The 13,935-nt window shown below is 37.7% G+C and overlaps 1 protein-coding gene across 1 annotated transcript in view; it reads left to right on the forward strand.

The window, feature by feature from the left end:
* Window positions 1-8,800, forward strand: part of PolG2 (DNA polymerase subunit gamma-2, mitochondrial) — an 86,003-nt gene extending 77,203 nt beyond the window's left edge. The window contains exons 8-9 of the mRNA XM_090377790.1: window positions 1,528-1,624; window positions 8,716-8,800. Of these exons, the coding sequence (XP_090233916.1) occupies window positions 1,528-1,624; window positions 8,716-8,775 (157 nt within the window). The 3' untranslated portion in view covers window positions 8,776-8,800. The remainder of the gene's footprint in view (window positions 1-1,527; window positions 1,625-8,715) is intronic.
* The last annotated feature ends 5,135 nt before the right edge of the window (window positions 8,801-13,935 follow it).

Consider the following 13,935-nt stretch of genomic DNA (forward strand, 5'->3'; position numbering starts at 1 on the left):
CTATAATTAATTATTGCTGGCAAGTAGAGCTTCTTCAGCAGGTGGTAGATGACTCATCAACCGATGCAATACCACCACTTTGCTTATTGGAGGCTTGAAGTGGTGAAACCCATGTTTAGTCTCTAGAGCAAAGTTTCCGGCAACCCCCCCCCCATACTTCTCTTTCAATCCATGCACGGTACTATAGATTTTGATACCTTTCGTGTTTAGGGTTTTCATAAAAAAAAAAAAAAAAGTAGAGCTTCTTCAGAGTGACCTAGATAGACTTCAGGGATGGTCAGAAAAATGGCAGCTATGCTTTAATCCAGCAAAGTGCAAATTCTTACACCTGGGGAACAGTAACTCCAAAATAACTTATACACTTGGTGGAATTGAACTAAAGTCAGTAGTGAAAGAAAGGCACTTCGGAGTTATGATGTGGTCAGATATGAAGTTCTTGAGCATTTTAGACAGGTTGCAAGGAAGGCCCGTGGTGTCTTACTGATGATTTATTGAAAATTTGCTAGTAGAGATAAGGATGCCATAATCCCATTATTCAAGGCTATTATTAGACCATACTTGGAATAATTATGTCCAAGTATGGAGACCACACCTAAAAAAAGACATTGAGCTTCTTGAAAGGTTCCAAAGAGAGGTAACTCATCTGGTGAGATTGGCAAAAGGGCATAAGAGGAAGACTTCAAATATGTGTGTCAAAGCTTGGAAATTAGGGACTTTAGAGAAGACTTGATTGAGGTGTTTAAGGCCCTGAGAGGCAAAAGTAAAATGAATGAGGACAAAATTTTCAGTTATAAATGATTCTAGAACTAGGGGCCATAAATTCAAGTTCCAGGAGGCGAAGTTTAGACTGGATTGCAGGAAGTTTTATTTTAATCAGTTTTATTTTATTTTATTTTAGTCACTATATTCTTTTATATTGAGTTATAAATTACTGGAATAAGTTACCACCTACGTGGGTGGTCGAGGCTTACAGTTTGGGGAAATTCAAAGGTCAGCTGGATAATTACCTACGGGAGGAGGGATATCTATTTACTAGGTTGTCTATTTACTTTTCTTCTATTATTTAATAATTATTTATTTTGTTTAATAAATTTTTTATTATTTTATTATTATTATTTTTTGACTGGTGCAGCATAAGCCTTAGGCTTCCTTGCACCATATGGTCATTACTAATACATATTTTTTTTTTTTTTTTCACATTTGTATACAAATTTGTTTTATAAGTAAGTTTTTTTGTGTTCAGTAAGTAAGGTATCATCACTGATATCAGTAAGAATAAAATATTTCCATTATTTCACAAAAAAATAATGGAAAATGTATTTACATTATTTCTCTGTTGTTGAGTTTGTTCTACATTTTCTGTATTTCATTTTTACACATGTTCAAATAAATTTCTGTTCTCACTATACTCTTTTATATGGATATATTATTGGTGTGTGTGTGTGTGTGTGTGTGTGTGTGTGTGTGTGTGTGTGTTATTCCACTGTTGCTTAAATTAAAAAAAAAAAAATTAATATTTAATTTTAGGTTAGATGAACTAGGAATTCTATACACTGTTGTACTTAATGAACTAACAGTTAGGACTGGAATTGCGCACTTGAGAAATAGGGATACAACATTAAAAGTAAGTCTTTTAATTTTACATGTAGCGTGACAAGACACCGAAAGGACAGAATTCATGAGATATCTGGTTCCTGGGCAATGCAATGCTGTCACCCCTCTCACTAGCGGACAAACCCACCGCTTGGCAGGTATATAGGTACACTGCATTCACGTAGATGGTAATTCGATGTCAGTATGGATAAACATCGTGAGTTAACCAACTCACGTTGTTTATAGTGATAGTGGGTGCCCAATGCACGGATAATTCTATCTTGGAGATGGTACAGAAATTGCACTATCCCCATTCGACAGTATCAAGAGTGTATCAGGAATATGCCATTTTTGGAATAACACCTCATCGTGGACAGCACTGTGGGTGGAGAAAGGTGGTGGATGAACGTGGCTGTCGATGTCTGTCTCGCATTGTTTCAGCCAACCAGAGAGAGTGACAGTAGCACAAATCATTGCCGACTTCAACAAGGGAGGTGCCAGAAACGTCACCACCAAGACCATCAGGCGATCATTAGCTGCAATAGGTTATGGGAGGTGCCTACCCACCAGAATCCCATTGCTAACACCATGACACAGGACTCTAGCCTCAAATGGGTGAAAGAACATCGTCACTGGACCTTGGATGATTGGAGACTAGTCCAATGAGTCCTGTTTCCAGTTATTTCGATCAGACGGGAGGAAGTGTATCTGGCAGAAACTGCATGAAGCTATGCACCCATTGTCAACAAGGAACTGTTCAGGCAGTTGGACGGTCGGTAATGGTTTGGGGTGTGTTCGCCTGGCACACGTTGGGACCTCTGGTATGCCTAGATGCATCTCTGAACGGTCCAGGTTACGTGTCCATCCTTGCAGACCATCTGCATCACTTCACAGTCATCGTGCACCCACAGGGCAATGGACTCTTCCGGCAGGACAATGCGCCTTCCCACAGAGCCATGGTAACTAGAACATGGTTTGAAGAGCATTCCGCAGACTTTACCACTGCAGAGTGGCCTCCCCATTCACCGGACATGAATGAACCCTGTGGAGTATTGACACATTTCGGCCTCAGCTGCCCTTGTGCCCTTAAATACCAATACCTGCGAAGCATCTTTGGGATGCTGTGGAAAAGTCTGTTCGAGCTTTGTATCCTCCACCCAGGAATGCGACAGAATTATGGACAGCGGTGCAGCAAGCATGGATGGCAATACCTGTGGAATGCTTTCGTGAACTAATAGACTCAATTGCCTCACCGTGTGACTGCTCTTATCCAGGTGAAAGGTGAGCCTACCCATTACTAGGTAGGTATCCCACGATTTCTGTCCACTGAGTGTATGTTTTAGCTATTGTGTTCTGTCTTAATGTTCATTGCCATATGAAAATGCAGTACACTATATTTTTAATTGCTGAATGAATTCCTGTGGATAATGTAGTGGTGTGTTAGTTACTAAAGTAGGATTTGTTTTTAAATGTAACTTTTTGGAATTTATCTGATTAATAAAATGTGATAAAGAGGAATAGTTAAATTCCTTTTTAATAGTAGCCATTTTACATATATATTGAAAATATTGTGTGATTTATTTTATCTTGGGTAAAGAAAAGCAAATGCATTTTCATTTTCCAAAGTATGAAGATGCAGATGGATTATGTGACGAAATGCTATTTCAGTAGCATTTATAGTTTTTTCATCAAAAAATAAAATAGAATTATGTCTGAATCTGGCTTCAGCTGTGTGACCAGTAGCACATTGTGAAACACTTTAATTTCCAGAACCTCTCAAGTCTTCTATTAGATTATGATTGATATGCAGTCAATCACAATCTAATAGAAGACTATGATTGATATGTAGTATCATTTTCAGACAGAGATAAAGAATGTGAGCCTCCTCCTTCATCAGAAGAGCCTTACGCAATTACTCAGTCAGAACTCAAGTTAAAATTCAAGTAGAATTACTGTCTTCTGAACTGTAGGAATGGAACCTGTTTTTCAACAATACTTTACTCTGGAAATAATATTGATGGGTTAGTGATCTTAGGTTATGAGCACAACCTACATTACTGCACTATAAAGTATTTAGGGGCAAGGCCTCATGCTACGAGGTAGAATGACTAACATATAGGTTAGTGCAAATGCATCATTTTAACATAGCTATCTACCAAAGTAGTTGAATTAATAATTAAATTAATTAATTCAACTACTTTGCTAGATAGCTATGTAAAATGATGCATTTGCACTAACCTACATGTTAGCCTACATTACTGCTTAAAGATTGTTTACTTACCCATTTACACATGTAGATATACAAAATACTGTTATTCTCTTTGGAAGTAAGATAGCTGAGAAAAGCAGTCTCATACAGTGTTAAGAAATGGCCATGATATCTGATTGGTAGAGAACAAAATTTAATGTGATAAAACACTACTTGCTTACCTCTTTACATCATAATTGATGTGGGATTTTTTTTAAGGGTAGCAAGTAGGATTCTGGTAAAATTCTTGTATATGAGAAACTTAAAAAGTAAGTTAGAGGCTGTCTTCTAGCTTTTGAAGAAAAAATTCCCTTATATCACCAGAAGAAAAAATAAAAGAAAGTGTGCTTTTGTAAGGTCTCAAACGTGCAGTGAATATTGGTGGCTGTGTCTGCATTGCACTGCCCAATTTGGCTTTGTACACTCATGTTAAAAAATTGTTAGAATTTCTGGTGTTATGGTATAGCTCTATGGTTTATAGTAATAATAGTTATGTCATAACATGTCATCTATATCTGCTCTCCTTGATGTCTTCTCAGAACACTTTTAGCTCCACTTATTGGCTCTTGTTTTTATGCAGTTCTTAAGACAGACTTTAAGCATTAGGCCTAGCTGGCAAAGTAAACAAGGTAAACTTGTGTCTTCATTTAGTATTAGTAGTGGCAAATAATGCAAGAAAGCAAGCTTATACAGTATCAGCCAAAAAAAAAAAAAAAAAAATCCCATGTCACCTATTCCTCCCCTCCAATAGTTTTTCAAGTTCTTTCTTGAATTTATTCAAACTATCAACTTCCACAACAGCAGATGGAAGCTAGTTCCAGCAAGCAACCACTCATTGGCTGAAGGCAAATTTCAGCACATTACTCTGCAACCATCCTTCCTCAATTTGAATTTATGTCCCCTTGTGTGCATAATCTGACCAAGAGGAAGCATCCCATTTGCATTGAGTTTTCTGAATCCATTTAAAGACTTACACACCTCAATGAGATCACCTCACAGGGTTCTAGTTTCCAGATGACATAAGACAGCAATCTTATTGCTGTCTTATGTACCCATTCCAGTAGCTCTGCATCCTTCCTGAAATTAGTCACCACCTGCATACAGTACTCAAGACCATTGCTTATACAATGGGATAATCACCTGCTTATCCCTGCTGGTAAAATTCCTGTATATCATTGAAAAACCCCCATGAGCTCTCCTGGCAGCCTGTCTGCACTGCTCAAAGAACTTCATATTTGACTGCACAGTTACTCCTCTGGTCATTTTCATTTTCCAGTACACTGAGTATAATACCACACAGTTGGTACATTACTCTATGATTACTGGTTCCCATGTACAGTACCTTGCATTTTTCAAGGTTAAACTTAAATTGCTATTTCTCAGCCCATCTGCTTAATTTTTCTAGATCTTATTGCAGCAGCATACCTTCATTATTCTCATTAACCACCCTGACAACCTTTGTATCAATTGCAAACTTATATGTTAAACCTGATATACCTTGATCAATATCATTAATAAATATTGAAACAATAGTGTGCCCAGCACTGAACCACGTGGAACTCCACTACTCCTGAGGGAACATAAATTCAAATTGAGGAAAGACAGTTGTAGAATAGATGTGTGGAAATTTGCCTTTAGCCAGCGGGTGGTTAATTGCAGAACAAACTTCCATCTGTTGTAGAAGTTGACAGCTTAAATAAATTCAAGACAGACATTTGGAGCAAATGGATGAGTGAAATGGGAAGGGTTTGTTGTTTTTTTTTGGTTGATGCTGTATGAGCTTGCTTTCTTGCATCATATGCCTCTACTAATGCTAATGCCATTAGCATTAGTATTGATAAGTCCATTGATAACCCATCTCTGTCTTTTCCCACTCAACCATCTCTTTATTCTTAGCAGTAACATACTCTTAATACCACACTGCTCCAGCTTATACAGCAGTCATTTATGTACAACAGCATCGAAACCCAAGTATATTAAATCATAATTATTTTTTACATCCAGTTCCTTGGTCACTCCATCTGTATCCAATCAGATTAGCCAGACAAGACCACCCCTTAACACATCCATGCTGTGACTGCTGTATAAATGCAGTCCTGTCTAGATGGTCCTGCACCACTTCTTTAACCCGTAACTCTATTATTTTTCCCTGGAGCAGAATTAAGCTAGCAGGTCTGTAATTGCTCATATCACCCTTTGATTCCCTTTGCAAATAAGGGATAAATTTGCACATCTCCAGTCCACAGAGACCTTCCTTGAATTCAGTGATTGCACTCATAATTATGGCTAATGGTTTGCTTACCTCCTTTGCTGCCTCCCTTAATGATTCTGGGTGCCAAACGATCTCTCTCTAGTGCGATTTTCTTGTGTTTTTCATAAGGCGAGTACTACAGCTTTTATAAACTCTCCTCCGCTCACATCGTTACTGCTGATCGCTCACAGCATTACTGCTTCCCTATATAGCAACGTCACTGCCAATCTCACTTGCAACATTACTGCTACCTACGCTAGTATTGTACTGCTCTCCTATTCATCTGATTGCTTGGTCACCGGTTGGTAATGCTCCTGCCTCCACATGGTGGGGCCAGTAACTTGAGAGAAGAAAATCCCTCCACCAGGGCTAAAAGGAGTAAACATGGTCTCATCATGATCTCGCTGTTGAAAAGACCAAAAAAGGATGCAAACAAGCAGGATGTCCAATGGATTATCCGGAATCTCTAGCTTTCCGGATAATCCATTCTCTTTCGGCACAATGTGTTAGCAAGCTCTCCTCTTTTATCATACAACGATGCCTTGAAAATGCAGCAGTATCACCGAAAATGGTGAAATGCCTCCAATCTGGGGACTTACTAATAGAGGCCTCTTACTCAAGACATTCTGCACTCCTGTTAAGATTCACTTAAGTGGAATTCCAATTCAAGTCACCCCACATAACATCCTAAATTTTTCCAAGGGAGTGATCACTGAATGAGATCTATTAAACATTTCCGAAGATGAAATAGTTCAGGAAGTACTAAAGGATCAAAATGTAACTCAGGAAAAAAGAATCATGATATGAAAAGGCGGCATCTTAGTCCCAACAAGTAGTATAATTTTAACCTTTAATACACCAAATCTACTGGCTTCAGTCAAAGCAGGTTATTTAAAATGCCATGTTTGGCCTTTATTGTGAATTCCCCAAGATGCTACAAATGCTAGAAATTTTGTCACTCCCAGATAGCATGCTGTGGAGATGCATGTCCAAACTGTGGGTGAAAAACTCATAGTCAATCAGAATGCAAGGTACAAACTCTGCAGTGTCCTAATTGCAGGGTCAACCATCCAGCATACTCTAAAGATTGTGATCTCTGGAAATTAAGAAAAAAAATTACAAAAATACAACACTGAAAATAAAGTTTCTGATCAAGAAGCTAGAAAATATATTAAATTAAGCATGCCAAAAAGCACTTATGCTTTGACTATCAGCAGTCACAAATCAGTAGCATGTCAGACAGACAGAAGTGTAACTCTCTCCAGAGAAATCAATCGCAGACTGGGCCTAACCTACTGTAAAGTAGCAGGAAAAATTGCAAAAATTAGATGCTGTTGTGGTGAAGCAACCACACTCAAGAAGCATGGATACGGATGATACAATCAACCAAGAAGAACTTCTTGAATTACATGCAGGTGATGATATGGAAGATAATGATTCAGGGTGCCCCACTTTTTCTAGAAAAAAAAAAAAAAATCAAAACTTGAATATTAAAAAGCAGACAGATTCATCTTCCTCTTACCAAACCATATAATGGAACTGAAGAGGTTTTCGCAGTAACGTCGATGATATTCATGAATTAATTCACCACTACAAGCCTCTTGCAATGTGCTTACAGGAAATGAATTTGACACCTCAAGTCTTACTTTCAGTCAAAAATTATGCTATATTCAGACAAGACAGAGCTTACACTAGTAGTGTTCATGGAGGAGTAGCAATACTTGTATATTCAAGCATCCAGATGCATTCCATTGCAAACTTCCTTAAAAGCCACTGCCCCAATGTGCTTACAGGAAATGAAGTGTTGTAAATGGTATAACTCTGACACTGGTTTCAATATATCTTCCACCTAATCATCCATATACTATTCAGAAAACCGAAGATCTTGTTTTGCTGTTACCATCGCCATTTTGTTTACTAGGTGACTTTAATGCAGACCATCCATTATGGAGTTTCCCTATCCCAGACAGATGAGAAAAGCTTATCGAAATACTGATCAACAGACAGAATTTAATGTTACTAAATACTGCCTCTCCTACCTCTATCCATTTCCCTATAGGTTTAACATCTGCAATAGACCTTTCCATTTACTTTCCAATCCTCTTTCCAAGTATAGATTGAGAACTCTAAATGATCCTTATAGCAGCGATCATTACCCATTAATGTGCAAAATTCAAATATCCTATTCCTTCCCAACAGAAAATCTGATTAAATGGAAATTTTCACAAGCTGACTCGACAAAATACCAAACGCATATCTCATTTTACAACTATATCATCGAGACTTGTTCCATCAACAATTTTACCGAACAGCACGTCACAAATGAAATGCTGACAGCTGTGTCCACTGCAATTCTGCAATATGAAGTAAGAAATCAACAAAAAATAAATTAATGGTGGAATGAAGATTGCAACAATGCAAAAAAAGAGAAAAACAAAGCATGGAACCTTTTCTGCAAACATCCAACCACCTGCAATTTTATTAATTATAAATGTCTTAGTGCAAAATTCCAATATCTTCAAGTTCTGTTGTAGTTAAAAACTGTATATTTGTAATTGTGTTTTAACATTGTTTTGTTGTTTAAGTATTTAGTTTTTTTTTTTTTTTTTTTCTCTCTTCATAGGAGCAAATCCATGTAACTGAAGTGATATCTACTTTAAAGAAATACCTTGGTATCAGGTGACCTTTCATCTGTTTTTGACCATGGTAATTAGCAAGTTATATTTGTTGCTTTAAAGTATTAAATTTGTATTATTCAGTATCATATTTAAAATTATCTATGATCAAATTTTAAGTAATTTTGATTTTATACCCCTATCCGAGGACAGGAAAGAGAATTTCACAAAGCTGTGATGCTAAAGGTGTATATATATATATATATATAAAAAAAAAAAAAAAGTCCCATGAGCTGTTCAATAAGCTCGATTGCAGTGCCCCTTGTAGTGTATCTTGGAAGTTAGAAAAGACTAACTCCATAATTATGATAGTGCAAAGAACCTGAACAGTAGTCTGAGAGCATTCAGTGTCTCAATAGCAATTTTTAATCACTATGTTGTAGTAGAACCATTCATGGCAGGAATTTCTGACAGCAGTGGATATTCAGTAGTAAGAAAAGGTGAGGAGGACATGTTGTAAAGGTGCCTCCGTAGCCAGGTGGGAAGGAGCAGCAGTGCGTAGCACACGCTTCTTGATTAGACCGGAGTTCGAGCCCGTCACCACCAAATATGGAGGATGCGGAAAGTCAGGGAATGACCACCGCATATCCCGGAGCAATATGGCCTTAGTTGCTAATGCTCCTAAAAACCAAATAACAAACAAACAAACATGCTGTAAGAAGTAATGAAATTTTTGTATATGGCATTTACACGGCGAGAATATACCCAGCTCCTTGATAAAACATGGCCTTGACAGTGTCTGCCGCATGCACACTATTTGGATTCTGTCCAGGCACTGTCTGGCAGAGTAGTGGCAGCGAGATCATACACTAGCTGATCTGGAAGCCTCCTAGAGAGACCATCAGGTTTGGACCAGTGGCCTATATAATGACCAGCCTGCAAACACCCTTTTAGAGTTCTACCCTCAAAATGTAAGGAAGGTTTGATCACCATAATGTCAATCATAATCTCAAAAGACATCAATGAACTGCATGATGGAAGAGATGAGGGGTGTTTATAGAATAAGAGGACAGTAAGAACATTTCTTTTTGGGACTTTTGTGTTTTTTGAGAATTGTTGGTTTATCCCAACATGATGGAACGATGCACAGTATTTGGCATTACTTCATGATAGAAGAGATAGATTTGAAGTTGCCAGAGCTTTGCTCTGGAGACTTAAAACAGGTTTTGCCACTTCACGCCACCAATAAGCAAAGTGGCGGTATTGCATTGGTTGATCAGTGTCATTTACCACCTAGTATTGCTTGATAACACAGAGGGGCAACATTCTTTTGTGTGGTGTGGATGACCTTGACTTCTTCTTACATTGGTTCACACCTGTGCGGTCACCTCCAGTATTCTAAGTGCTATATTTGAGGACTTGCTGACCGGGCTAGCCAAGTGGGTAAAGTGCCTGCCTGGCAACCCAGAGGTCACAGGTTTGAATCTCTACCTCGGGCTTGGATCAGAGTAAAATGCAAAAACTTTGGGAGGTGCATTATGGCCACAGAAGCCGATGCGCCAACAACTAACAAAAAAAAAAAAAAAATTGAGGACTTGCACATGGTGGTTATACCCTAAAGTTACTAACAGTCCCACCATCACGTAGTTGCAAGCAGAGGATTTGCTTGTTGCAGAATGGCTGGACTTCACCGAAATTCAGTCCACTTGACTTGCGAGTGTCACCTGAATATCAGTTCCTTTGTTACTGCATAATAGTATCCAATCTGATTGGTCAGACATGATTGCTTCATGCTGTGACTGCAGTATAATTGCATTCCTGTCCAGATGATCCTGCATTACTTCTTTAACCAGTGGCTCAATTATTTTCCCTGGAAGAGGTCTGTAATTACTCATGTCACCTTTGATCCCATCTTTGTGAATTGTGGGATAGATTCACATGTCACCAGTCCATAGGAACCATCCCTGAATCCAAAGCTCTTCTCATAATTATGGCTAAGAGTTTGCGTACCTCCTTTACTGCCTCCCTGAATATAATTGGATAGATCTCATCACCCAAGGTGCATTTTTTATGTTTAGCTTCAACAATTTCTGTTTCACTTTCCTCTCAATTATCAAAAAATAATTTAGCTACCTCTTAGAGTTTGATAAACTATTGGCATCCCCCCCTTCCCTCAAGAATTTTTCATGTGTGAATGTAGATGCAATATAACCAGTGTTTTTTTTTTTGGGATGGTACGCCGTACTGGCACCTTTATTAACAGTGATGTGTGACATTTGGATGCAGTACACTTCGAAATTTGTAATATTCCGTAAATTTTTTTCACTTGTTTACCTACTATTCAAATAAGCTTCAAGTTATTTAACTAAATTTGCATTTTTCACTGTCTATTGTTAAGATATTTTCTGTATAAAACTTTATAACCATTTTTTTGAATTCTAAATTACTTAATCAGATCTCTGTTTAACAAACTCCTTTTATAGCAGATTTTTTTGAATTTCCCCTTGGAAGTTACATTTAAAATAGTTTCCACTGATTGAAGAAAATTTTCATATAAAGAACAGATTAGGATAGACTTAACTCTGTACGCACTGTTCGCATTTCTGGCCTTTAGGCAATTAGTGCTGCTGCATGAATTAAGGGAGCTAACGGGATTACCATTCTACAACTTAGGGGTACTCATAACACCTATCCAACCACCTGTCCCACATATGGAAAAGTCACGCTGGTCAACAGTGAGCAGAACAAGGGGTATTCCCGATGCTGCCAATGGGCTCTCATCGATCTTCTACTGCAGTAGTGTCCAACCTTTTCCCCCAGGTCAGGCTAGCAACCTCTCACCCACTCTCTTTTTTTTTTTTTTTTTTTCTAGCAATTTATCCTGGACTGGGGCTCTCCCTCCTCTTTCGTCCTTCCCCCTCTTCACCTGACTCTAGTTTTCTTTTCCTCCCTGGGAATGAGTTTTCCCAGGGAGGAAAAGAAAACTAGAGTCAGGTAGTATGGGAGGCCTTGCCTTCCCGCGATTAGGGATGAGTACCTAGAGGCAGAAGTTCAGGTGATCACTGTTTCTAGGTAGCCAAAAGGCCAATACACAACACTACACTACAGAACACATAAACACAAGCTTGCAGACAAAATTTGTCTGTCCTATCACTTTCTCCCATGTGGGATGAAAATCTCCTGTCCAGGATTAAAACTTTTTTTTTTTCTCTCTGCTTCCTTTCCCCCCATCCCAGTTCAACTGGTTGGAATTTTTTTACATGACACTCACTGGCCTTACCTTGACAGTCTCTAAAACTGAACAGAGCAACAAGGCGGAGATTAACTTCTGTTCTAGGAGCTGCCCATACAAAATCGCAAACACAATTTTCCTGTACAGGGGCCATATTCAAAAAAATTCAAAGTTAGATTTCTTTTGCGAGCTGCACTGAGTGATTCGAGAAAAAATAGTGTTACGTTTTCCATATCTTGTTACATGTAACAGAAAAATTGAAAATATTCGGAAATTTTATTAAGTACATACACAATTATATTTACTGAACAAAACATTTAATGAGAAAATTTTTGATAATTAACAAAATTTAAAATTCTGTTTTAGTTCACTTTCCGCGTTGGACACCGCTGTGAATAAACTGTAAGCACAAAAAAGAAAAAATTAATAACTAGTTCAAAGAACTAGTGACAATATCAATTATGAGAGAAGGAAAATGAGGACAACAAAGGTATTAAACCTTCTAAACGTGAAATGTTGGCATTTGGTGAAAATGAAGTTAAAAAATTGTCAATTAGATTACAGTTAAATGAAAGAGATGCAATTTGGGGATTTCGGGCATACCTAATTGATAAGACGGTACCTAATTTGATAGAATTGAAGCATTTGATGAACACTCTGAGTACGATACCAATTTCATCGATGAATGTGAACGAGAATTTTCACAAATGAATCTGATCGTCATCCCAACCAGAGCTTCGTTGATGACAAAAACAAATTTCTTCACTACTATTTCTTAAAATTGTAGGCCCACCGGTGACACACTTTGTTTGCAGCTATGCAATAAATGCACTAGTAGAACAGTTTTTAAACATAGCTGACACATCACTTTATTGATAGTGTTACCATTTCCTCTCACTACAAAAATATGTGGTCCATAGAGAAATAGCTTCAGGGGGCCAGAAAAAGAAAAGTAAGTAAAATACATTGGCACAAAATAATGGGTTCTAACTTTCTGCAGAGAAAACAACACACATTTATTTCTATTGGCAAAATAACTTTCTTCCTAACCGTGAATTATTATTAGATGGACTGCCATTACAGTCTGGCAGTTTGTATTAGGAGTGCTAATACAAACTGCCATTCCACTCGAAGGACTCATTTGACCATGTGCTAACATTCCTTGAACATATAAAACAACTGGGGACTAGCTGGCTTCAGAATACCCTACTGGTTCTCTCAGCAACCAATAATGGGGCCTGATTGTCTCACCTTCTTTGAACATATGGAGCTCTAATTAGGTCCATACTGGACTATGGAACAGTCTACAAATTGGTATAGCCTGGCATTCTGCAATGGCTTGACTCCATTCACTACAGTGCTGTACTTGTCTGTTACATTCCTTCTGTATACCTTCAGTTATTTTATATGCTAAGCAAAAGCTACCACTCTCCATTAAGTGATATCAGCTAATGTTGTGACACACATGTAGCAAGTAAGCTGATAAAATCAGAGGGAGAGCAAACTCAGGCATATTAATGTCAGAATGCAGTCAGAAGAAGCCTTGTTTGCGAGTTGGACAAATTTTTTTAATGTGAGGGACCAAAAGAATATGAATGCTTATATACTAGAAGTTCTCAAAGTATTGAATGTGCTGCCAGGGGAGTGCTTGTTTTTTTTTTTTTTTTTTTTTTGGTGGGGGGCATGCTGTTCTGTTTCAGTTTTATTTCATTTTTTTTCCCTTATTTCATCAGTTTTTAGATTAAGTATATTGAATTAATTTAGAAAAATGTATATACTCAGAAAAATATATATACTTCCAATGGGAAATGCTTGAAATATTTTAAGGGAATGCAAGGTATAGAAGTTTGGGAACCTCTGATATGTACCTAAGAACGGATAAGAAAGCATTTGTAACATAGATTATAATTTAAAACAGTGTAATCAATGTAAAAATGGAGATTGCCTCCTTTTGTATATTTATCACAGCTTGTTCTTTTAGTTATGTAAGTCCCGT

Source organism: Mastigoproctus giganteus, chromosome 7, assembly GCF_048544385.1.
Source record: "Mastigoproctus giganteus isolate SK-2022 chromosome 7, ASM4854438v1, whole genome shotgun sequence".
Lineage (NCBI taxonomy): Eukaryota > Metazoa > Arthropoda > Arachnida > Uropygi > Thelyphonidae > Mastigoproctus > Mastigoproctus giganteus.